The 27,477-nt window shown below is 39.9% G+C and overlaps 1 protein-coding gene across 1 annotated transcript in view; it reads left to right on the forward strand.

Annotated features, from left to right (window-relative positions):
* The window catches only part of GRIN2C (glutamate ionotropic receptor NMDA type subunit 2C), a gene marked incomplete at both ends in the record, with an annotated part of 56,207 nt that overhangs the window by 8,124 nt on the left and 20,606 nt on the right, over window positions 1–27,477 (forward strand). The window contains 5 exons of the mRNA XM_083353399.1: window positions 769–1,364; window positions 3,971–4,085; window positions 9,157–9,368; window positions 14,745–14,913; window positions 16,782–16,935. Of these exons, the coding sequence (XP_083209525.1) occupies window positions 769–1,364; window positions 3,971–4,085; window positions 9,157–9,368; window positions 14,745–14,913; window positions 16,782–16,935 (1,246 nt within the window). The remainder of the gene's footprint in view (window positions 1–768; window positions 1,365–3,970; window positions 4,086–9,156; window positions 9,369–14,744; window positions 14,914–16,781; window positions 16,936–27,477) is intronic.

Consider the following 27,477-nt stretch of genomic DNA (forward strand, 5'->3'; position numbering starts at 1 on the left):
AAAATTGTTACACTTAACATTCTTAAATTTGGGAAGGAACAGTTCATATTTTGTTTTAAAGTTTATGGTGCATTGAGTTTCTGTGTGGTGGCTTATTCAGTAGTTTAGGGTTCAGGAAAATGATTGTTTTCTCTACATGGGTCTTCTATACATGCATGTTTTGTCTACATCCATATTAGGGGGAAATGGTGTGAAATGTGATCAAACATAAAGAGTGGGAATTAGGAATTAGAAAATGCACAATGAGTCAGAATACCAGATACAGGGTTGCTGAAGCAGACCTAGTAGGGGATGGTTAAGAAACGATTACTGTAATTTAAGTTCACAATAGATTTGGAGATTGTAGTGGTGATAATGCTTTCTGTTTGTACTTGGAAATGGCTCTATCCTATGGAAGTAGATATCCTGATATGCCCCATTTTTATGAAGCAAATAGATGGCAAGGCTGAAAACCACAATGAATTTTCTGACTTCGTAGCTGTGACATGCTATACCGGTACTCAATTAGAAAACGTTAGGAATAGTAACAAAAATGTTCGTCAAGGCCATTAATCTGAGAAAATAGCTAGGATGGCTTTCCCCAAATTTCCAAGTAGGTCGCGTTCACTTGCATAGAGGCCATGCTGATTGAAAAATTATCGAAACGGAAGTACAACAGATCTAGCAAGCACCAGGTTAGGGGAGACTTAGTTAAGATATCAAGAAATATATATTGTTTGCTGAAATCTTGCTTATCCTCTTCACTGATTCTCTCTCTCTCTTTCCTAGGAGCCTGGCTCTGCCTTTTTACAGCTGAGTGTCTCTATTGAACAACAGATACAAGTGATCTTCAAAGTCTTGGAGGAATACGACTGGAGCTCCTTCGCTGTTATCACCAGCCTCTATCCAGGATATAGTATCTTCCTGGATGTGATTCGGTCCTTCACTGACACCAGCTACTTTGGCTGGGAGATCCAGGATGTCTTGACCTTTGAGATGTCCCAGGATGCAAGCACCTCCAAACTGCAGAAGTTGCTGCGCCAAATAGATGCTCAAGTAATGATCGTCTATTGTTCACAAGAGGAGGCAGAGTTCCTTTTCCATGTGGTAGAGCAGGCTGGTTTGATCGGCCCCGGCTATGTCTGGATTGTGCCTAGTCTAACAGTGGGGAACATGGATGTGCCACCTACCTCTTTCCCTATTGGCCTCGTCAGTGTGGCCACTGAAAGCTGGAAAATGAGCCTGAGACAAAAGGTCCGGGATGGAGTGGCTATCATTGCTATAGGAGCTGAGAGCTATTTCAAGGCCCACGGCTATCTCCCCATGGTGGGCAGAGACTGCAATAGCAAAACCCCTTCTAGCGCACCCACGAACACTTTCTATAGGTCAGTACAAGTAACATTGATGTGGCTTAAGCTGGCACTTGTGAGTGTGTTTTAGAAATCAGAATTTGACAACAATGTTTCATCATGGAATTATGGGTATTTTGAGTTATGTGAGAGGCAGTTTAGCAGCAGTCATAATAAGGATACTTAGATTTGTATAATTTAATAACTAGCTTTAAAAATCAACACACGTCTCTCAGCAGAATTTCTTATACCCAGATATTTGCATGTTCTATAATGAGAATTCTTCAGACTGAATATATATATAGTCAGAATTTCTGAAATGGTGAAAAGGCAGGTTTATTAAATGGAAGAGTGAAGTCAGTGCAGAAGAATGCAGCCATAGCAAAAGAAGCCTAATGATTTTAGGAGCAATCGGAGAAGTTATATGCATTGTGCACATCAATCTCAAGAGCCTAAGAACAAATTCTTGTTTCTGAATTCTGGTTTAAAATAGATAAGCTCCGAATGAGTTCAAGCTTTATAACTATTGATTAAAAAAACATTTTCAAGAATGCCTCAAATTCTATCATTTCCGGAATGTAAATAGAGACTTTGGGAATGAATGACATTCTCAGTCATGCTGCTGATGAAGTGAGTTGATAAAGTGTATCTGCCATGATAACTTTTTAATCTTAAAGGATGACCCAAGTCTGTTATTTCTGAAATTCAAAGCACTTGGTTTTGTAGGAACTAGGACACATTTGACATCAGACCAAGATAGTATAAGAGGATCCTGGTTCCTTTCTCTTCCATTTCAAATAAGAGGAATTATAATTACATGTAGTCCTTGACTTGCAACAGTTCATTTAGTGCTGGTTCGAAGTTACAACAGCCCTGAAAAAAATGACTTATGACCACTGTTTGACAACTGTTTCATGTTTATGATGGTTGCAATGTCCTGAGATCATGTGGTCACCTTTTCTGACCTTCTGACAAGCAAAGTCAATGAGGAAGCCAGATTAACTTAACAACTGTGTTACTAACTTAGCAACTGCATTCATTCACTTAACAACTGTGCCAAGAAAGGTCATAAAATGGGACAAAATTCACTTAAAACCATTCCGCTTAGCAACAGAAATTTTGGCTTCAAATGTGGTCATAAATTGAGAACTATCTGTACTACCAAGGGAGTGAAGGAAGAGAGGAATACTAGGATGAAGTACTGTATGTGTCACCGCCATCCCACCCAACACTGCTCTCTTCTTGAGATCAGTCACTCTAGAAAACTTCATCTCCAAGAAGTGGTGACAGTAAGAGAGCAGCCCAGCAAACTCCTGAAGCTATGCTATGCTACAACTGATGCACCTCTGTTGAAAAGGTGAACTCAGAATGTAATTAACAGAATAACAGAGTTGAAAGGGACCCTTGAGATCTTCTAGTCTAATCCCACCCCCTGCTCAGGCAGGAAACACTATACCATTTCAGATAAATGGTTGTCCAATATCTTCTTAAAAACTTCCAATGTTGGAGCATTCACAACTTCTGGAGGCAGGTTGTTCCACTGGTTAATTGTGCTGTCAGGAAATTTCTCCTTAGTTCTAGGTTGCTTCTCTCCTTGCTTCTCTCCATTGCTTCTTGTCCTGCCTTCAGGTGCTTTGGAAAATAGGTTGACCCCCCTCTTCTTTGTGGCAACCCCTGAGATATTGGAACACTGCTATCACCTCTAGTCCTTCTTTTCATTAAACTAGACATACCCAATTCCAGCAACTATTCTTCATACGTTTTAGCCTCCAATCCCCTAATCATTTTTGCTGCTCTTCTCTGCACTCTTTCTAGAGTCTCAACATCTTTTTACATGTGGTAATGAAAGCTGGATGCAGTATTACAAGTGCTGTCTTACCAATGCATTAAAAAGTGATATTAACACTTCACGTGACATTGGTTCGAATTGCAGCATTCTTGAGTCTATTTTACTTTAGCGTTATCTTCATTTTAAAATTTGTTCATCATCTAAAATTAAGAGCTGCATTAAAAAAACAACAGCTCTTCCTTAAGTATGTTTAAAATATAGACCACAAAAAGACAATGTCGTCTGTAGCAATTACAAAGTCTGGGAGAGGCCCACTGAGAATAAGCAGACCAATATTTGCTGTTGGTACTGGGCAGTGCCACCAATCACAATTCACATGGTGATTGTGCCCCTTTTTACATAGGGCAACAAATGGCAGTGCCACTGAGAACTGGTGCCAGGGCAGTGGATGCTACTGGGTTGGCATTCTCGCTTGCTCGTGGTAATTGCTGGGTGGATTTTCCAGCCCAATTCGCTTTGAAGGCCTATGGGGCTAAATGTGGAGAAGCTCCCTTCCTGTGTGCTGCCTTGAAAATCAAAAGATCAGCATACAGCTTTAACGAATAAATGCCTTCTCCATAGCCAAACTTGCAAAACGTTACATTAAAACACTTTCTCCCATTCTGCATTTGACATTGGAGACCTCAGAGTTCTTAGCTGGCAGCAAGGATGGGCCTTGGTATAAAGTGCCCATTTGCCATCTTACTTGTACAAGATAAAGCCAGGATGTAAGGCCAAATTTGGGGGCATTTTTTTTAAAAAAGAATGTGTTATACCAAAACATAAGATTGATGGTTTTCCTTATTCTCAATAGGCACTTACTCAACGTGACATGGGAAAACAAGGATCTCTCCTTCAACAAAGGTGGTTACTTGGTGAGGCCCACCATGGTGGTGATTTCGCTGAACCGGCATCGACTCTGGGAAATGGTAAGGTCCTTCCTCTGTCCCTCCCTTCCTTCCTGCCCAACATCTTGTCTTAAGTGCATAGCCTCTTAGAACTATAGTTTCCTTGTTCTACAAATGGGTTTGTCTATAATTCACTCCCGCCCACCCCGTTTTAAGCTTACAGTGCAACATCCACTAATACCTATTAGGGCTATGAAGGCTTTGACAATGATTGAAAGAACTGCTTTGGATCTAATGCACTCCTAATTGTGATACATAAGCAGATGAAGCCAATCTGGCTTCATATCATTTGTCTACTTTTATTTTCCAGTTGAATTTACTTGTGACTGGAAACAGTGGAGGATAGCTACATATCTGGGAAATCTTTAGATTAAGATACCGGCAGCCCTCCCTCAGATACAGAGAGACCATGTCTATCTGAATTTCAACCAGCAAGACCACAAAATTAACATTTTTCAATATGCCAAATGGGAAAGACTGACTCAAAAATCTCTTAGATCTTATTTAAAAACCCATATCTCTTATGGATATTAGGGTTATGCACAATGATTCGGAAGAACTGCTCTATTCCTAGGTCAAACAGAGGCAACTCTCTGGAATTCATTAAAACAGCCCTATTTCCTTCTGGCTTTTGCAACAGAAGGCTGGCAAGTCTGAGAATTCTGAGCAAGAATTGGCAATTAACTGTCCCCAGGAGTCACCTCCTATTGTCCTTCTTTACTTGCGCAGTGCAGCCTTTTTCACCCTGCCATTAAAATAAATAATTTCATTCGATAAACAAATTGAAGCACCATGAAATGAATTTTTAGATTCATTTATTTTGTATGTTCACAACTAATTTGTTTAATTTGCAATGGAGGTTTGATGCATCACATGCCATAAGGCACATAACTCAGTTGGATGAATGCTTGTGGGCAAGATGACTTTGTTGCTTTTTTCCAGTCATTAAAAATTGAATTAAAAAAATAAAACTTGACAAATATTGTGAAAGGAGATTGGCTTAAACTGCTTATGTACTAGAGACTAGGTACATGTAGGCATATTAGAAAGCTTGCCAATAAATTACTGTCTTCCAAAAAAAGGATAAATTTTCATTAAGAGTCAGCCATAGCATCATTAATATCAGTGTCAATCCAAAAGATAAAGGACCAGTGCTTTCCAAATTGCCCTTTTTCTTCAGACGAAAAAGAATTCAATGTGAGAAAATTGTTTAGATATTTGGCTTCAAAGTTCTGCATTTAATTTACATTTTTATATCACATATCATATCCATGTTTGATGTAGCCTATGCTTCACAAGAGTTGGTCGTACCATTAAGCTAAATGAGGAAGCCACCATAGGTCATTGGTATTCATTTATCCTGAAGGGACAACAGTAATTGAATTAAGTTCTATCTCAAGTAGGAAAGAATCTTTACTTATGTTTACTTTATGAATAACCTTTCATGTGCCAAAGACTCCACATTATGTTATAGGATTAATATGCAATTGTCCCTTTATTTTCTTCCTCACAAATCAGCCCAAATGATCACATTTTAAAACAAGGTCACCTTAAGCAAAAGAGGGACTATATTTATATGAAATAATGTGATGCTTTGTTTGCTGCTCCATCTCAAATCCTGAGCCCACATTAATTTCTGCCCTTCCAAGGTCATTTCATTTATTCTGACCAGGTTTTTAATGTCGAGGAATGTTCCATATTTGTTAGCTCTGGAGCTCTAATCCCATTTACCTAGAGTGTTGCAGAAAACTGGAGGAATATTAGAATGATTCTAGCTAGCTGGACATTTAGATTACACCATCAATTTTGTTAGAATCTATCCCTGCAATTACATACCGGTATTTCTCTTAATGAGAGAATATTGATGAGGTTATTCTTGAACATCTAAGCATCTGCAATGTAATTTTCTATATTGCAACTGGCAAAAAAAAAGGAAAATAAGTTGCTTGTGGTGTCTAAGTATTTCTCCAATTTTCCCTCTTTGCGGATTATCTAAATATATCTGATTGGGTTTTATGTTATCTTTGGATAATTACAAAAATAATCCAAAAGAGATGAACGCTATTAGTAGAAAGATATTGGTGTTAATTAAATGAGCTACTTGTATAATTGCTTTCCATTATCACTTTTCCTTTATGATATGACTTTCTCTGTTCAAGTATTTTCCATATGTCATAGTAATTTATTACTGAGTTTTCAATAATTCTGTTAGGAATAAAGAATACAATTCTATTCAAACATTTAAAATTTGTCTGCATTTGCAACTTTAGGATAAACTGCTCTTTTAGCTGCTTTCAATACTCCGTGAAGGAAGGGCTTAGGAGACATGCCGGATCATAAACAAACCCCCCCACTTTATATTCTCCACTTTATGTTAACTTTTCTTCCTTATATCATAACAACCCAGCGATGCCCTCGCCGTGATGTCCCGTTGCCTGGAAGCGGTCCGGGTCTGGATGGGGAGAAACAGGCTTCGTCTCAATCCTGCCAAGACTGAGTGGCTGTGCATACCGGCATCTCGGGTCAACCAGACTATTCCATCTTTAACGATGGGGGGTGAGGTGTTACCCCCCGTTGATAGGGCTCGCAACTTGGGCGTCCTCCTGGATTCGCAGCTCACTTTTGAAGACCATATAGGAGCTGTGACCAGGGGGGCTTTTGCCCAGGTTCGCCTGGTGCGCCAGTTGCGACCCTACCTGGACCGAGATGCCCTACGCACAGTCACTCATGCGCTCGTGACCTCCCATTTAGATTACTGCAACACTCTCTACATGGGGCTGCCCTTGAGGACCACCCAGAGGCTTCAACTGGTGCAGAATGCGGCCGCACGAGTCATGATGGGGGTCTCCCGATACTCCCATGTAACACCTCTACTCCGTATTGGCTTCCAGTTGCCCTTCGGGTGAGATTCAAGGTGCTGGTGATGACCTATAAAGCCCTAAATGGCGAGGGTCCGGGATATTTGAGGGAACACCTGCTGCCAGCATCAAGTTCCCTTCGTCCAGTGCGCTTCCCCAGGGAGGGTCTCCTCAGGGTGCCGCCGGTTAAAGACTGCCGGCGGGTAACACCCAGGGGTAGGGCCTTCTCAGTGGGTGCGCCTGCCCTGTGGAACCAGCTGCCTGCGGAGCTTAGGACTGCCCCCAACCTCCGCTCATTCCGCCGAGACCTGAAGACCTGGCTCTTCGAGCTCTCTGGCCCAGGCTGAGAATATTTTTAATTTTAATTTTAACTGGGTTTTAATTTTCTCAGGGTTTTATTTAATCTCTTTTAATTTATTTTAACGTTTGTATTGACTGTTTTTTAAATGCCCTGTAAACCGCCCTGAGTCCTTCGGGAAAGGGCGGTATATAAATCTAAATAAAATAAATAAATAAAAAATAAACAGTCTATTGAGTTGCACTGACAATAAGAGTATAACCAAATTTGAAAGGAATTGTTTAGAGGTCTCAGATCTGAAATTTGGAAATTTCACAACCATTATAAATAAATAGAATTTAGCTTGAAACATAATGGGGAAATGTAAGGTTTAATTTAAACTTTTTTTAAAAAATAGGAGAAATGTTTAAAGAATTTCAAGCTTTGGGAAGGGACATCTGAAAGAGTAATATGTTTTGAGAGCTGTGCTTCAAAGGCCCTTGCTGTCATATGCAGAATGTACACTAACTAAGGAAAAGGCCATATTTGCACCATGCTGCTTTCTTCAGAGAGAAATCATCTACATGTACTTTAACGTTGTGTAGCCACTGAAAGAAGGCCTTTTGATTTTTGCAACATTCTAGTGATGTGTTCAATGTCCATTTTTCTTTTTTCCCTCATATATATGATGCATGAACTCAACTATAACATAAAATACATACACATACATATTAGCAAGAAATTAGCAAAAATTTTAAGAATATTAAGAATGTTTTAAAAGCTTGAAAACATCCTACCTCCATTTCTGTTATTTCACAAAATCCAGCAAGGCCATATTATAGTGTCTTTTATGTTTTTACAACTTTGATCTAGCCATACAAAACTTGGTCCCTCCTTCCTCACTCCCTCCCTCCCTTCTCCACATTCCACTATGGGTTTCAAATAGGATTTATGAGGGGGATGACTATCCTAGCATATTGATAAATTGATCCCCCCTTGCTTTCCATGCATAAGTAGAGTGATTATTTAACCTATGCCTTGATAATAACTTTTCTTGAACAAGTGTTTCTCCAGTAAGGCAAATAATATACTAATCCTCAAGTTTTCTGGGATGATACATTACTCAGTGGTTGGCTGCAGTTCTAAGTAAGAAGAATACAAGTGACAGAGCAAATGGAGAGCAGAAGGCCTAATGAAAACAGGCTTAATGGCAGGGTAGTCCATTTTATAATTAGTTATTGGAGTTGTTCAAATATTCCCGGAACAACAACAAAAATCTGTACCCATTATTCCATTTGAAATCCAAAAATTTTCTGCTAGAAATTACATCACATTCATTTCCAATCTTTGTAAATAATTACAATTACCTAGACTATTTCCTCAGGGTCATTTAAAAATCCAGCACAGTTTAAAGCTAATATAGTAATATCTATTTGTGAAGTGCTATAGCTTAATGCCATTTGCAGCATGAGTGCAAAAATGATCACCATCCATGAGGATAACAGAAATAAAAAGTCTGGCTGCTGTATCCATATAAAACAGATGGAACTTTAATAGTCTCAGATCACTCATTATTCAATGATTACTGTCAAACTGTTTGGCAAATTGTTCTAGATTATGACTACCCAAAGGCTATAGATATTTTTCTGGATAGAACAAAGGCTGTCAATACTATCCAGTCCCAGAGCTCTAGATGCTGTCCTGGTATATATTCTAATATTGTATAGACTTCAGGGATCACTTCATGCTGCTAGTTTGCTTTAAACTATAAAGTAAGAAAGAGATTTGGCTCTTCTTCTGTATGGTCTTCTCCTCCTCTGATGTTGTTGACGATGATGGTGATAATGATTCTCAAGGAGCCCTGTTTACATATCCTACTGACAATAGTATATAAAAATCCAAAAGCACTCTATTTACCTGGTTCAAACAGCATCCCTCACTCTTTGCTACTGCACAGGTGGGGAAATGGGAAAAGGGAATTATCCGCATGGAATATCCAGTGTGGCCACGCTATGGATCCTTCTTGCAGCCTATGTCAGATAATCGCCACCTCACAGTGGCTACCCTTGAAGAAAGACCATTTGTGATTGTGGAGAACACAGATCCATCCACTGGAGTATGTGTCCGCAACACAGTCCCTTGCCGGAAGCAGACCAACTCCTCTGTCAGGTAAATGAGAGGGAAGAATCCAAAGGATGAAATAGGAGAAAGCAGTACTGGAGCCAACAGAAGGTTGGCTTGCTAAAGGGAGGGGGGCTGGTTTCCAATGTATATCTTTGTCCAGAAACCCTAACATGTTTTCTAATGTAAACCAGCTGCATTAATGTTATTCCTAAACCAATTGCTTTCTTCACTGCCCACCATCATTCATTTGGTATTTTTTGCTTGCCTTTTGTTTCATCATAAAGTGTTTTACAATCTGGTGTCCTTCAGATGGGAATGACAACTTCTCCAGAATTCCAGACCATGACATCCCTCAGTCCTTTGATTGTGTTGCCTAGGAATTATGGGAGATTTAACCCTACTTATCTGTCATAGAGACAGAGGCATAATCTATTAGCTTTATGGTTACGATAGTGAAATTTGGGACCCTGATGTCCACTTTCCATGTTTCACCAAGGGAATCAGATAAATATTGAAGCAGCTTTAATAATTTATGTTTAACTCATTAGGTTAACTGAAACTAAAGGTTATCAGCCAAGTGTTTCCCTCAGTAGCAGAACCTGTTTGTCACTTATGCATTTGTCTGTCCAATATTGCTGCTGCCTCTATCTTCTTCTTATTGGCATCCTAATAAGTTGGAAATGTTTATCCAACTTGGGTGAACATCTGAGAGAGGGTGTCCTTGGAACACATCAATCCTTCACTCTGCTGGATTTTCCCTGAAAAAAGTAATAGTGAGAAAGCCTGAATAGTAGCTGCTCCAAGCTTTGAAACCTTTCCAAATTAAAGGATGAATTCAGAATCTAAAGCACGGAGTGAATGGACCAGGTTTAGCATTCAGACATTCAACTGAATGGCTTTCAATTCAGCCGCATTGCCCAGAAGGAGCTGCTGTGCAGGCTTTCCTAATGTGCTGCCCATCAGATGTGTCGGATTATAGGTTTCATCCCTCCCAGCCCGCAGGGTCAAAGAATGATTGACACCGGTAACATGATAAAATTTACTTCCTAGTGCCTATTCTGTACCTCTCTGTCTGAAACAATATGAATCCTAATGAAAGCGTATAAAGAGCATGATACCTGAATTGAATTGCTATATTTTAATTGATCTCACGCTGTTAACTAAATTTGCATAAAATGAACACAAACATGATGGATAATAGGTCATGGATGGAAGAATAGTTGCCATTTGTTTGGAATGCCATTTGTGCACTTCCTAAGGTGATACTGGAAGTAAAAGTTGTTTTGATTGATGAAAATGATTAACAGTCAATGGAGATCTCAATTTTGAAACATTTAACAGGGAAAATTACTCATGTGTGCCACAGTCAAAATGGTAGTTAGCTACAAACTGTTCCTACTCTTACCAGCCTTTCCCCCCCTTTTGGCATGATCTAGGGCCTTTAAAATTGCAAGTAAGAAGGAAATACAAAATAAAGTTTTCCCATTGCTATATCTACATGTTAGGATTATTGTCCTTTCTTGGCTTCAAGTTCAACGTATTTTACACCAGATACCATGATCCCTTTGAGAGTACTTCACATAACCATGTTTTTTAAGGGAATATTCATTTTAGATAATGAGACTGAAGTTAACAAACAGTTTTGAAATCTAGAAGTCATATATTATTTTGTTGCATACAGTATACTGTATGCCTTGTCAAATTAAAAGCTAAATTTCAATCATAGGTTATGAAAATGAAGGGTTTTTTTCCCCATCCTAGTTCATGGACCCCGTGAAATTTATTCATGGATTCCCCATGAGTTTGTAGACCCCAGGCTAAGAATCCCTGTTTCATATTAATAAAAGTAGCTGTAATTTTGTAGTGATGTTTGAAAATAAAACACTGATAGTGTTAGATGAGCAGAAAATGTAGGGGAATAACAGATTACTCTTTTTGTCCCCAAGTTTTAAGGATTGGGAGTAATAGCAATTTTAATTTGCAATTAAATTTGCAATTTAAAGTGTATTGCTCCTATTTTGACCACTATTTCCTGAAATAGTAAGAAACCATGCTATTTTGTGGTTGTGCCATCAGAATTCTGCAATGAAATTCAGGTTCTTGGGATTGCAAAACTGAAATTCTCTAGCTGTGATTTAAAATATCAAGGAGTTTGAAGGTGGATTTTCTTGGTTAGTGTTGAACAGAACCAGGAATAGGTTCATGTTTCTGCTTCAAACTGAGCAGTGAATAATCAGTCATGATTCCTGGAAGCAGTGGTGGGATTCAGCCAGTTCACACCACTTCAGCAGAACCGGTAGCTAATTTTTTGTTGCCCAGGCCCAGAATGGACTTCCGGAAGCAGCATCCACACAGAGAACCGGTTGTTCACATATTTGAATCCCACCACTGCCTGGAAGCATATAGGGCATAACCTGGTTTGCAGATTAAGGGTTTTGGCTGGTCGAAGGAGGTAAGTGGCTGGCGCTAGCAATCAATCTGCATTCATACATGTTGGGACCCAGAGACTGAGCTTTTTAATAATTTGCCTGTTACTCTAATCAAGATTGTGTCATCAATGTTCCTGCCCAATGAAGAAAGTTACTTTCTGCCCCTAATAAATTTAAACTGAAAACTAATAGAACTTTCTGGCTTCGTTCTTCAAAGATTCTCTTTAATGTTTCTGATGCTATAATGTTTTATGTCATTTTGTAAGTCCCAGCTTTAACTAACATCATGAGCAGGCTTATAATTGTTTTCCTTCTGCTTAGAATCTTTAGTCCCCTCTAGTGTCCAGTTTCTAATAAAAAGTAATTTATCTTTGTTATGACCTAACCACAGCCAGGATAGCTAAAATAAATCTTGTTTCCCACAAGAAGCTATTTACTTTTTATAGTTAATTTCAGCATCTTATAGTAAAAATAATATTCCAAACTTATCTGGACCCTCATTCCATTTATAATTTCTTCATCCCATGTACTGAAATCTGTGGGAAACTGCTGTCTTGCAGTCTCCCCTTGAGAAGCAGCCATCTGGAGCACAGGTGGGTGATCTCTCATCCTCTCCTTATCTGGAGAGGTTCCAAGGAATCAGTCTACTCACCAGTTCCTTGGTCTTTACCGCGCTCATTGGTTCTGCTTTCAGGAAGTTTACCATAACTCCCTCAGAAGTCTGCAAAATGGCCCATTTTCCATAGCAAAAATAAACATGAGAATGGGAAGGGGATTCCTCCTTCTCCCAATCAGGAAGTAAATTTGAAGACAATCCACACAACAGTACTAAAAATGTGAAAACAAACAGTATTCAAAGCTTCCTTGTAAGAAAGAAGTTGTGAGTGCTTCCTGTTTAAGGAGATTTATTTGCCTGGTAAAATTTCCCACCACTGCAGGAGCTCCAATGTTTTGTCTTTCCTATGATCTCTTCTCCTGTTGCTGGATAGTGTGCTAAATGTCATATGATTTCTCCCACTCCTGTTGATAAATATCTTGGATACTTCTTCTTTTTTTTATTGAAAAGTTTTTCAATACATTTTATCTTTAACAATCCCTCCCCCCCACCCCCTACCCAACCCTTCCTAACCCTCCCTAGCCCTCCCCCTCCCCTTCCCCCCTCCCCATCCCCGACTTCCCAGAGCTAAATACAAGGTATAAAAGTAAAAACAATCATAAACAACCATATGCTAACAACAATAAACTATTAAGTCTATCGCACTCTAGCTCGTATAAAATGACTACAAGCAATACTAATATCACATCAAAACTTGTACAAATGCTAAATGAAACTTTTTGGTCCCATATTTGTTCTGGATGTAATCAATCCACTTTTTCCACTCCATAATATAACGTTGTTGCGAATGGTCTTTCAAATAAGCCGATATCTTTGCCATTTCCGCCAGGTCAGAAACTTTTAAAGTCCATTCTTCTATAGTCGGCAGTTCCTCCTTCTTCCAATATTGACCTAAAATGTCATATGATTTCTCCCACTCCTGTTGATAAATATCTTGGATACTTCTGTTGTTTACCTACTGGGTGACACAGGATACTAGATTCAATGGCCTGACTCATCAAGGTCCTCCGTATGTTCTTTCCTCTCCTCTTGGGTTCATAAGCTGTCACAGATGTTATTAAGAATTGTCTTGATGATAAAGATAGCATATCATCTCCTTAAGAGTTTATTGCAATGTACTTTGCAAAATTAACAACTTTTCCCCACCTGAAATTGGATTGCTTAGGGAAAACAAAAAATGGGTGATTGTGTGAAAGGACTAGTGAGCTTGGTTCTGGTACCAACCCAAAATTCTCAGAAGCATCCTGATTCTGTATTTTTGGCAAATCCTTTCCCTTGTGAGACATTATTTGCCACTTTGCTCCAAATGGTGAATTTTAGGATTTTTGTTTGTTTGTTTGATTGATTTAATTGAAGTGAGCTTCTTTGAAGGAATACTGAACTTCTTTCAATGGAGGAATGGATTGTAAAGATATCAGAGCTAGGTGAGGAGATTTTTATAATACCAAGAGGGAGAAGGAATAATGAGTATTATTATAACTATTGAAGTTGAAGGTCAGAAGTAGCATGTTTTTTTCTTGTTTCTTTAACTAATTTCTTTCTTATTCTGCTTTGCTTTTGCACTTACTTTTCTTTCTCTTTATTTCTTTCTCTTCATATTTTTTCTTTACATTTGCTTTTCTGTAAACATTCTTAAAAATATATTATGGTGTGTTGCACAGTCAGCCAGATGTTCAGATTGGATTTGGTATTTTTATTCATCCATCCATTGTCTGTCTGTCTGTCTGTCTGTCTGTCTGTCTGTCTGTCTGTCTGTCTGTCTGTCTGTCTATCTATCTATCTATCTATCTATCTATCTATCTATCTATCTATCTATCTATCCACCCACACGCACACACAGTTCCCAAAGACCACCCATCCCTGGCTTAGAGAGTAATAATAGAAAAAGTACATGTTGACAGCTGGAGTGTGTGTGAGCATTTCTGTGTAGGCATCCCTGCCTTCTGTAATGGCTCTCACACCAAGGAGATGCTCCAGAAAGTAACAAATGTGGAACATTAGCCATTCTAGGCACTGATGAAGTTACACAGCTCATTTACAATGTGTCATATCCTGTGATGGCATGCCCATTATTTAGTGCCATGCTAAGCTGGCAAGCTGATTATTTATGACTGTGTTTTTCTAAAGACAACAGGACTATAGATAGCAATAAGAATACAAGATTGCCACATCCTAGTAATGGTTTAGTTATTTTTACTTTGGAACAGAGGAATTCGGCTAGTGACTATAATGTGGCTCTGAGGAAACATGCCAGGGTCTAGTGATTTAGGTTCAGGATGTCTCAAGGCTTTGATTTAAGCAATTGTACATAGTCCTGACATGGTTTGCTTGGAGGACACAGAGTGAGTGTTGAGTGCCTTCTCATCTTTTTTCCAGTGGGAATGAACCTATGGACCCATATACCAAACTTTGCTGTAAAGGTTTTTGCATTGACATCCTAAAGAAACTAGCCAAGACTGTGAAGTTCTCCTATGATCTCTACCTGGTGACAAATGGAAAACATGGTAAAATAGTGGATGGTTTCTGGAATGGCATGATTGGTGAGGTAAGGAATTAGGTATCCTAAAAGTCACAATGTTTGAATTTTAACTACCTACCTACAGGTTTGATGCACTGGTATTTGTCAGAAGTTCTCCATGTAGAGAAAATGAAATCAGACATGCAACTTTGGTTCTCTTCTAAAGTTATGCGATCCTTCTGAACTGTAACACATGCCTTAAGGCTGACTTAGCTTAGACCAAAGGCAATGAAAATTCTATACCTCCAAGCACATCTCTCAACTAGAAAGAAGACCTACCACTCAGTAGTCCCCAGCATTGTCTGTGGGATCCAGCCTTAAGAGATGGCAACTTTAAGAAAATGCCTTTACAAATAGGGAGTTAGTCTCTTTCTTGGGCAATCTGTGGAATGTGAAATGGAGCTAGAATCTTATTCTCAGGTTGGCATTGGGGTATGCTAACCTGGGAGTGAAGTCTCTTGTCTTTGGATAGTCATGTGTAAAATGCATACCTTCCATTCCATGCAACTAACACTAAGCCTGCTGCTCTGTGATTAGGCCATCCTTTGAATAAGATAACAGGCTGTTGAGTGTCAAGAGCCCTACCTTTTGGTGCTGATTGGGATATTTAGACTGACTCCTAATCTGGCAGCCTATTTTAGGATTTCTCACCTAGGTGAGTGGCAGGGGATAGATTTCTCTGTGCTGCCTGAAAAGAAATAGAAAAATTGTGATGTTACACTTCAGGGTTCTCCTCCTGTTTTGTCTTAGCCCCATAAGAATAGCAATGGCACTTAGACTTATATATGCTTCACTGTGCTTTACAGCCCTCTCTAAATGGTTTACAGAGTCAGCCTATTGTCCCCAACAATCAGGGTCCTCATTTTACTGACCTCAGAAGGATGGAAGAATGAATCAACCTTGAGCCAGTGAGAATTGAACTGTCAAACTGCTGGCAGCTGGCAGTCAGCAGAATTAGTCTGCAGTACTGCATTCTAACCACTGCACCACCATGGCTCTAAATAATAAATCCTTCTGAACTGGATGTCCACTCAGAAGCATTTCAAGAACTATAGTATCTGTAAGAGAAAAAGGGCAGAGTTGTGAAAGAATCAAGCGTCCCACTATTTCTGGCCAAATCTATTCCTTGCTTGTGTCTGTACTGAGAGGACATCAATGGCAATCCTGACACCCAGAGGAGAAAATGGGGTTGGGAGAGCCATATATGGTGGGAAATTGTTTCTTGATGGTGCACAAACACATTTTCAAGGGCTGGACTCATCCAGGTATAGAAATCAAGAAAACAGTCTTCTTAAGTACACTTGATCTGAAGTAATGATAGTATCATAGTATTTGTACAGTTGCCATGCAAAGAGGTCCCTTCAAGGTACAACCTTGAAAATAAGTCCTACCAAGTTCTGTGAGGCTTATTCCCAAGTAAGCCTGCATAGACACAAAGGCTTATTCTCATTAGGGAGCAGCACCTGGCCAATTTTGTCTGTGTTTGGAAGTTAAGCAAGGCTGGGCCTGATTAGAGTTTGAACTGGGAGACCTCCAGAGAAAAACAGGGGTGAGGGCTACATTGGAAAGTTTTAAAAAAGAAGTTGTGAAAGAAAACAACAGGAAACCATTTGTTTATTTAACAGAATTGTATGGCTGCTCATTTTGAAACACAACTCTTGATGGCTCCGACATAACCAAACCATGTCCATACTGTTTCCAAAAAACCATATGGATGTATTCTCAAAGTCACCAGGAGCCAAAATTGACTTCACATCATATTTACCTTCCATTCTTTAATTTGCTAAGGGATTCAAAATGAAAGCAAGCAGAAATTTATTGGTATCCATTTAGTGCTAGTTCTGTTGAATGACATTATTATTCATGTCCTCTCTTTTTTTTCTTCCACCTTCCAGGTATATTACAAGCGAGCAGATATGGCCATTGGGTCTCTCACCATCAATGAGGAACGCTCCCAAATTATTGATTTTTCTGTACCTTTTGTGGAGACGGGCATTAGTGTCATGGTAGCCAGAAGCAACGGGACTGTCTCACCCTCTGCCTTTCTAGGTGAGAACAAACGGACATATGCCATCAATACTTTTTTAAAAAGTGAAATTTGCAACAGAATGTGGCCATGTTGAATGCTTCTGTGTTAGTTGGTTACGGATGGTCACTTATGTCCTTTTCACCTCATTTCTTGACTGTCGTAATTAATTCTACATTGGCTGCACTTGAAGGTCACTTGGAATCTACAGCTGGTTCAAAATGTGGCAGCTGCTGTGGTCATGGGCTCTCTCCGTGTTACCCATGTGTCTTCTCTGTGGCAGGAGTTTAAGGGTTACCAGTTGACTTCTAAGATGCAATTCAAAGATAATTATTACTTTTAAACCTTATAGATTTGGGCCTGAGTATCTTATGAGGCTGCCTGCTCCAATTGTTTTCTGTCCATCCAATGAGAATTACTAGAGGTGTCTCCCCTAAGAATGTCAGTGATAGGCTGGTGTCCCCCTTTCTCTGGAACAGTTTATCCGGGATATGGTCCCATCCCCGTTGTATTTCAGAGACCTGGATCTTTTGTAAAGCATTTGAGGATATCATAGATATTTGAGTTGCTCCTAAGGGTGAACGAAGATGCCAGTTCTTTGGCTTTTATTTGACTGTTGTTTAATGTTAATTTTTAATGTTTGTAGTTTAGCACTATTTTGTTGGGGAACTGCTAACTACTTAAAATCTCAGGATAGGAGTTGCCTATAATTTCAAGCAAAGTAAAATGAAGAAGAAAGTAAATAATTTATGTTCTATACATTTTCTGTGTCTGTTTTCTATCCTCCCTTTCGTTTACTGAGCATTGGACTGTTTTGAGATTTTTAAATCACTTTTACCCAGGCATTTCTAAGTATTTTGGGTGACCTGCATAATTTATATTTTAATTGCTTAAGGAATATCACTCACACCTGGCAATAAAAAAAGGGAGGAAATGATTCCCTGATGTAAATTTGCATGAGGTGAAGACTTGCAATATCAACATACAGTTGGATGTTTATTATTCTCTAGTTTATATTTTCAGTGTGAAAATTGTGATTTGGGGAATAGAAATCTTTTCTAAAATACTATGTTTGAATAGGCCATACTTTGGGCATTAATGTTTAAATAATATAACAATGTTCATTTTTTGCCATCATATTTGCTGTTATTGCTTCTAAGCCATTCTTTACTTGCTTCATAAAGTATTAATATAGGGTATCTGGGGACTGGGAATTTGCATAATGAATGTGATATCAAATGCTGCATACCTAATGAGTTTTGGCTATTTTAATTATGGTCACTGGAAGAAAATAAAAGTTATTGACTATAAAGGCACTTTTTCTTACACATAATCAGGTATCATACAGCAAAGAGCATGACAGGCAATGCAGCATAGCCCAACCTTTGATTGTGTGCAGATATCGGTAAATGACTTTAACTGAGAACGAGAAGAACAGTGTCAATGAAATGAACACACTGTCAAGATATTTTTTTAAAAAGTGTTTTGAACCATTGCTAATAATAATTATACCCAAAAATATAGTCTGTCTAAATCCAGCCAAACAGAAGACGTTCTGAACATTCTTGAAATGCACAGCATCCAATCCTTTGCATTAGAGAATTGGGCAAGAGTTACAAATTAATATTTTGAGCTGATGATTACAAATATGGAAAAATCAGTTAACAGAACAAAGCATACTATTGAAAGGCAGAGCCAAGGTGATACCCTGCCTCACAAGGTATTTTCTGCCACTTTCTTGTTCAGTTTGGTTTATAAGAAACCAATAAGGTCCATAATACCATTATCATTGTCACAAGGTTCCTTCTTCTAGACCAGGGGTAGGCAACCTCGGCTCTTGTATGACTCATGGACTTCATCTCCCAGAATTCCTGAGCCAGCTATGCTGACTCAGGAATTCTGGGAGTTGAAGTCCATGAATCATAAAAGAGCTGAGGTTGCCTACCCCTGTTCTAGACCGTTGCTTGAATGTCCATCAACTCTTCTGATAGGTCTTCCTTGGAAGCAAGATGATCTTGACTGTTTACTCTAGTTGGCTGGTATTTAACAAATGTCTCTGTTCAATCTCTAGGCACAAAGTCATAATCACTCTGGATCTGGATGAGGAATTAGTTATTAGCTCAGCATATCTGTTTGCATTGGCAGGTGCTGTAAAGGGAGTGGGGGGGGGTTGGTCATTTTCATTACTGCTGAAAGCAACAGCTTCCTGGAACAGAATGGGATAAGCACGCTTACTGACATCCTAGGAAACATTATCTTTTGTGGTATATGGGGCAGGGATAGTATTTGGAAGAAAAAGTGTAGAGGACCCTGGCATTGGTGTATCTATTACTTCTCCTGTTCTGGGAACCGAAGAATAGACAACTAAGCTACCTGCTGACCATTACCTTGGTGAAGCCTTGGTGGAGCAGTGGGCTAATGCCTCCTTAAGTAACACCAGCTGCCTGCAATTAGTGCAGGTTCGCGTCCCACCAGGCTCAAGGTTGACTCAGCCTTCCATCCTTCCGAGGCAGGTAAAATGAGGACCCAGATTGTTGGGGGCAATTAAGCTGACTTTGTAATAATGCCACTGGGGGGGGGGGGCGAAAGCCCTAATAAGCAGGCATATACATAGAATGAAGGCTATTGCTAAGCACATTGATTTGGGCTTTAGATTGTAAGCCGCCCTGAGTCTTCGGAGAAGGGCGGGATATAAATGGGATTAAAAAAAATTACTGTCACTGTTGCAAAAAGCAGACTTTCTGTCTCTCAATATTTCCTGGAGTATCTCTGGGTGTAGCATCTTTTCTCCCTGGAAAACAACTTGTTGTATTCTGCCAACATGGAGGTTAATTGCCTATCTGCATCTGTCCATGTTCTTCTGGAGGCTCTTCCTTGAATGTGTCATGATGCAGGCCTTTTCTGTGATCTTCTTTTTATCTGAATATCTCTTCCCCTCATTAGAGACTCCAGGTTCATCAGTGCCAAACAAAATTTCCCTCAGTTTCAGGTAATCAATTCACATTTCTAACTGGGACTATTGGCCTTGGGCTGAATAGAACTGAAGATGGCTTCCCCAGCTCTCTGTTCAGCTGTCTAAATGGCATCTCTCTTGTCAGGCTGTCTGACTCCAGTCACCAGAACAAGGAAGTGGCTTTGTCAGTCAGAGCTGGGATCGGAAGGTTTTTTGTTTTTGGAACAGGAATCAATGAGGTGGTTTGGAACAAAAAACGGATTGATGACACCAGGTCCCTGGTTGCTGTCATCACCCTCTGAAGTCTTGCCAATGCTACAAGGAAAAGGCTTGTGGGGGGTGGGGGAAGAGGGAGACAGGAAAGGGAAAGGACAAGATATAGATCTTTCTCTGCCCGGGTGTGTTTGGCATCTTCTTTGTTTCTAAAAGTATCTCTTCACTTCTTCATCTTAATGGTTATTCTTTTCCTTGCTGTTTCGCTCCCTCTCATTTTTTTTTTGGATTCTTCAGCCTAAAATAGAACCAGGAGTAACCCATTCTTTTTCAAGAGACAGCTAAGACTAACACGGAGGGGTTAGCCTCTCTTGGATGGCAAAATTAAAAATAAAATAAAAGTTGAAGTTTGCCTTCCAGCCAGAAGCCTGTTGGTTCTGTCCTTGGGTGCTTGAGAATGAGCACCTATTTTTTTGTCTAGAAGGGTTGTGTTAAGTACTAAGAATTCTTGAATTCCTGAGAGGTGAACCAGAGCCACCTTCAAAGTCTTTGATCAGACTATAGATGAAATCCTAGTTAGCCTATATTCTAGTTAAGAAGGTTTACAGTATAGCTAAGTAGTTAATGAGTTTCTTAAAAAGCCACTGAAGGCTGTTTTTATAACTGTTGAAGTATGTGTGAAACTGAAGCAGGTTAGGTGCTAAGCCAACTTATTTTGTACGTCTGGCTTCACATGCCTAGTCTCTCTTCATCATCTGTTATTTTTCTGGTGCCTTGATATGTAAATTTTTGCAAGGTACATATTTTACGTTTCTTGCCTTCATCCTAATTTGCCAAAGGATTTTACAAAGCTAAGATTCAGTCATTTTCATCACTGATTTTATGAATTATTTAATGCTTCTTGGAGAAAAGATAAAAATTTATTGCTCTGATTATTCATTCTAACTGATCATTTTGCTGCACCATATTTGTGTAGCTGAACCTGATGCCAGCTCTCAAATAAAGCAGTCCCCTTCTGTATTCTTAAGAGTGGTTTGGAAAAGGCATGAAATGAAAACTAGGGCAAGTTTTAAACTAGGAAGTCATATCATCTAGATTGGAAAAAGTTCAATTGACAGAAAAAAAATAAAAGCAAGACTTGTTTTTCTCATTCTTGTTAGCATTCCCTCAGGGCTCAGGCAAAATCTTTGTTTAGTGTTGATAATCCAATGCTGCTTAATGGCCTCAGTTTAGTGGCGTAGCGTGGGGGGCACAGGGGGGGCCGGCCGCACCGGGCGCAACATCTGGGGGGGCGCTCACACTCGCAGCTCTCTGCCCCTGCCTGGCTCACTCACTCTCTCTCACTGCAGTGCTGGCTGTGCGAATCCGATCCGAGCTGCCGGGTCGTCGCCCACTGTGGAGGGGGGTGGTGCCAGGCATGCGGTGCAGAGCGAGGGACTATCTGGGGGAGGGACAGTGCAGCGGCTGCCCAGCGCAGCGCTGAGCGTGGGAGAGAACCACTCCAGACCAGCCCAGGCACGCTGAAAGGGGGCACGCTGGTCATTCCGCATTGAAAGGGGGCACGCTGCTCATTCTGCATTGAAAGGGGGCACCCTGGTCATTCCGCATTGAAAGGGGGCACACTGGTCATTCTGCATTGAAAGGGGGCACGCTGGACACTTAGCAGGGCATAGGCAGGATCACTAAACTCATCACATGCATTACTTTAATTACATCAGTATTTTCATAACAAACAATACATGTTCTTAGGGGGTAAGGGTTTCTTTAACTAATCTAGTGGAAGAGACTCGAGTGCTAAAATCCACGGGTTGGGGGGCGCAAATTACTTGCCTTGCCCCGGGTGCTGACAACCCACGCTACGCCACTGACTGTATATCAATATATTTTTTATTTCACTGTTTCTTTTTGTTTGGGGTTTATTGGAGAGAGAGAGAGATAAAAACCTGAAATAATATACTTGTTATATATTAACTAGAACATATGACAATGTCAGTGACTTTTATTGCATAACTGTAGAGAAGGAATCCTTTTCTTTTTCAAAGAGACTGGTGGTTAACAGCCCAGAATGGCTCAGTTTATGGGAGCTATTTATTTGACCATTTCCTGATATAACATCTCATTGGAAAGTTGTGACTGAGAGACTTGTTAGAATTTGAATAAGGCACATCACTTTCCCTATAGCAGGTCTGGGAAATAGACGGAAGGTAGTTGTGTCATGGTTAAAGATGCTGCACTCATCGACTGGAAGGTTGGCAATTTGAGATCCTAGTATTATGTGACGGGGTGAGCTTCTGTTCTTGCCTTAGCTCCTGACAACCTAGCAGTTTGAAAATATGCCAGTGCAAGTAGATAAATAGGTACCCTTTGGTGAGAAATTAACAGCATTCCATGCACCTCAGCGTATTGTCATGCCAGCCACATGACCACAGAAGCATCACCAGCTCTCTTGGCTAGGAAACAGAGATGAACACCTCCCTCTAGAGTTGGAAATGACTGGACAGGGGAATCCTTTAGCTTTAGTTGTGTCCTGCAACAATTATTGTTAACATTCACAAGCCATAGTTAATGTTCACCATGGTTTAGCAATAGAGTGAATGAAATGCTGTGATATATTTACTTCAAGGCCTACTTCTGTAGTTCATCCTCAGGGCCTATGACCCTGATCTCATCTGATAGCTTCTTGATTGATAATCTGGCTTCTGAACTGAACAGGGTCTCTGGTTTATTGGATGTTGCAGAAACAAGGACTTCCTATGGAGTCCTTGATGCTCTTTGAGTTTAGTGGTTTGCTTGCAGCTGTTTCATCTCCTGAGTAACATCGTCAGTGCACAGGAGCATCATCAGTGCACAGGAGCATGTGTGTAAGCAAACAAACAAGCTGAGAAAGCACCAAGGATTATGCAGTTCAACCCTGAGCTACAGATATTCTCTTTTACTGGAAGAGAAAATCTTCAATGTCAAAAGTAGCTGCCACATTGACAAAGTCAAAAAGATTCAGGCAAATGGTCAGAAGGAATTTAATCTTCAGCTGAGACTGATTAGTGTGAGAGGCAAGCTGTGAATCCACCAAGATCTATGCACGTGCACCATGTGCATATAAATAAGTGACATAAAATGCCATTTCACAATTATGTCAGTAACTTCGGAAACGTTTAGACCTATTTTAGGAATAAATCAGAGAGTGGAAGAAAGAAATGGTAATAGGATTCTACTGAATGGAAAGCCACAAAGAACAACTTTCTTTCTCCCTAGAGCTGTTAGACAAGTAATAAAATCATTTCTCCTTCAAATAAGATTTGGCTGCATCTATGTAGGTGTTCCCTATTCTTCCTTCTGGGATGTTTTTTCAACTGTCCAGTCTAGTCCACAGCCTGAGATTTTCTGATAATCTTCCATCCAGACCTGACTCTTCTTAATTTCTCAAGGTCAGTTGGCTGCATTGGGCAAAGACTTTCTTAAGAAATAACAGCATTCTCACTCAAAATGAAAACTCAGTTATAGCCAACAACTGATGTTATAAACTGCTACAGACATTGCTCTGTGGGTCTTTATCCTTTCTGAAATGGGTATGTGTATGTGTATTATGCTTTTGTGTGCGAGAGACAAAGGACAAAAGAGTTTCAAGAAAAATTCAAGAAAACAACCTTTGGTTGTAACATGCTACAAAAACAGTAAGTTATGTCTGTTCCAAAGGGAACCATTAACTATGGAAACATGAGAAAGAAGAGCCATGAATAGCATCATGGTCTGTCTCTCAAAATTTGCTCCAAGATATGGATTGGTGCTTGGTAGGAGTGCAGATTGCCTCTATTTGCATTTTTTTAAATTGAGCAAATAATACAGAAAAATAAAACTGTGAGCCTCTAAGTGAAACCGCACTGTTTTAAGAACTTCTAATGCTTTTAGGAAATGGAAAATATGAAACTGTACTCAAACAAAGCTTGACTCCTCTGGCATCGCTATCTTATTTTTTAGAAAACCATCCAGTGATCTTGCAATCGGAATTAAAGTAATGATGATGATTCCTTGTCTCGTCTTTCGCTGCCCGTTCCCACCACTACCTTTTATATTGCAATTTCTTATTCAGTCTCTTTCTGGAGGAGAATCCTTTCCTTTCCTTTCCTTTCCTTTCCTTTCCTTTCCTTTCCTTTCCTTTCCTTTCCTTTCCTTTCCTTTCCTTTCCTTTCCTTTCCTTTCCTTTCCTTTCCTTTCCTCTATCACTGCCTTTCTTTCAGGAATTCAGAAAAGCTGGCAGCGTTCCTTCCCCCCCACCCCTCCGTTTCTTATTCTTGCAACAGCAACCCTTTGAGGTAAACTGGGCTGAGAAAGGATAACTAAGAGATGACCAAAAGTCTACAGCAATTCATGTGATGAATCTACAGCTCCTCATGATTGTATCTCACTTTTCATCAGCTGTATCTTAAAACCTATCACACACAAGTACAAGTTAGTATCTCATTGTGTTCCCAAACAAGTGAATGTCATCTCACAACGCTGTCATTTTCCTGAAAGAATTGAAATGCTATCCTTAAAATGAACAGCTGTGTTTGCCTTTTGAGCTGACAAGTGATTCATTGGCCTAGAATGTCAAAAGAAGGTTGCTTGACAATTGAGTGGACTCTTATTATTCTCCACAATGAATCTTTTCACATAAAGACAGCATGTCTTGAGAACCTGTTATGGGCTAATTCCTGGATGGGTCGAGATTTCATCAAACCAATTCACACTCACGTGCAAGTTCGATGAACACGAGCAACTGGTATTTCTAGGAAGAAAAATGTAGACTCCCTAGGCTAGGGAATATTTTGTTTAGAAATTATAACGTCAGTGGGATAAATAGGTATCATGTCACCTACTGAATGAATAGTTAGGGATGCTTGAGGGATTTGCTCTTTGTAAAAGAGAGATTGTACAAGCTGACTTGATTCGCATGTTCCAGATCAATATACACTATCCCTTTAGAGTTCTTTTATAATTCCAGATTTTGTGGAAAAGGTATGCAACATGCTTTCACAAAGTCAGAAGTATTCAAAATAGTACTTTTACTTTTGATTATAGAGGAAGAGCAGGGCCCCTCTTGGGAGAGCATCAGCTGCCCAGGGAAAATCTCTGGATGAGGTGCAGAAGATTTTCGCTCTGCAGCAGAAAGATTTTTGGTCATCTCAAACAGGATTAACTGTTGCAATTCATATACCAAGGGGTGCAACTGGCATTCAAGGTGCCCTTGTACAGAATTCCATTAGTGTCCCAGCAAGTTTTTAAATCTTCCAGCTGCGTGAATGTGCACTGGCTTGCCAATAAAAACATATTTTAATATTCTAATTAATATCCCCACTTGTCCACTGTGAAATCTTTTCCATACCGTGCAACAGGTGCCTCCCTCCCTTGTGTGGCACCTTTGTGCAGCACAGGTTGTGATGGTCTTTGGGACAGTGACTTTCTGTGTTTAGCAGAGCATATCCCAGTTAAATGGAACTAGGACTCCGGCCTAAGAGTATTTAAATGTATGCTATTGAATAGATATACTATTACAGAGCAATCTGTATTCATATAATTTTTCCTTCCCATGGGTTCTTTCTGAGGGACAGACCTAAGCTCAATAGAAATCTAGGACTCTTCTTGCTATTACAAAACTGCCTTCCCTTCCCTTTCATCTGCCTCTCAGTATGCTAATGAAATGCATCTGATGCCATCAGATAAAGTTTATGTCCTTTATGACAGGAAAGGACAAGCTGACAAATGGGTCTCAGTGACGGTATTTGGGGGGACTGAATTAATCCCATTCATTATTCAGTCTGCCTTTAATGCTGGAGCTCTCAGTGTCTCTCTGTTGCTGCCAACATCTGAAAATGGCCTGGTCTCTCTCTGTCTCTGTCTCTCTTTCTCTCTCATTTTCTTCATTCCATATATTTTTTGTGATTATGTGATTTTTCTCCTATATTGATCATGTCCATGTGGCTATTCTGACACTAATGACACAATCTCTCACAACTGTCTACTCACCACAAACACAAGATGGGAGTCCCAGCCTGTATGGCCTGGTGTGCAGAGCTAGCTTTCTCTCTGTCCCTTGAAAACCACAGGGCTAATAATCATCTATTTACCTCTGCCCCCATCCATTTCCTCTGGCTCCTCTTCAATCCTTACCTGTCAGGGTAGCACATCTGGAACCTTGGACATTGTCCAGAGAAGTGGGAAGTGTCAGAAAACAGTCATGGATTGCAACCCTATCTGCAATAATCTATTAGGCACACTCTCCAGGTGACAGCATTACAATTGTAAGGTACTCTGAGTCTCCTCTAAGCAAGATTGAGCAGCATAAAAAGTTAATCATAAATAAAAATAAATTTGTGAAATCGTTGATCTGCTGTGATATTGATAATCCCATCAAAGAAATATAGGTTCAGTATGACTCAAGCAAACACTCCCACCAAAAAACAACAACAACACAAGTCTAAGTGACTGGAGGAGCTGATATGAAGTATTTTTATGGTTATTCGTGTTTACCAGTGGGAATACTGATCCCATAGAAAATACTGCTTTCATGAGATCAATATTCCCATGTTCAACCTCCCCTTCCTGAAAAAAGAAAAAGAAAAAATAGGCTGCATAAATGAGAAGTCTGGACTCTCACGGCCGCAATTAAGTAGTTATGATTGGACAGGAGCGGGCATCTTACAATCACTAAAGCAGAGTGAATTTCTGACTATATTTCTGACTATAAGTGTGTAGTGGGGTGCCCCAGAGCTCTGTTCTGGGCCCAGTGCTCTTCAACATCTTCATCAATGATTTGGACAAGGGGATAGATGGGGAACTCATCAAATCTGCAGATGGCACCAAGCTGGCAGGAATAGCCAACATTCCAGAAGACAGGCGTAAGATACAGAAGGATCTTGACAGATTCTAACACTGGGCACTATCTTATAAAATGAAATTCAATGGTGAAAAAAGTAAGGTTCTACATTTAGGCAAGAAAAACCAAATGCACAGGTATAGTATAGGTGGTACCTTGCTCAATAGTAGTAACTGTGAGACGGATCTCGGAGTCCTATGAGCCAGCTGTGTGCTGCAGCTGCCAAAAAAGCCAACACAGTGCTAGGCTGCATTAACAGAGGGATAGAATCAAGATCACGTGAAGTACTAATACCACTTTACAATGCCTTGGTAAGGCCACGCTTGGAATACTGCATCCAGTTTGGGTCACCATGATGTAAAAAAGATGTTGAGACTCTAGAAAGAGTACAGAGAAGAGCAACAAAGATGATTAGGGGACTGGAGGCTAAAACATATAAGGAACGGTTGCTGGAATTGGGTATGTCTAGTTTAATGAAGAGAAGGGCGAGGGGTGACATGATCGCATTGTTCCAATATCTCAGGGGCTGCCACAAAGAGGAGGGAC

This window comes from Vipera ursinii, assembly GCF_947247035.1.
Source record: "Vipera ursinii genome assembly, chromosome: 2".
Taxonomy (NCBI): Eukaryota; Metazoa; Chordata; class Lepidosauria; order Squamata; family Viperidae; genus Vipera; species Vipera ursinii.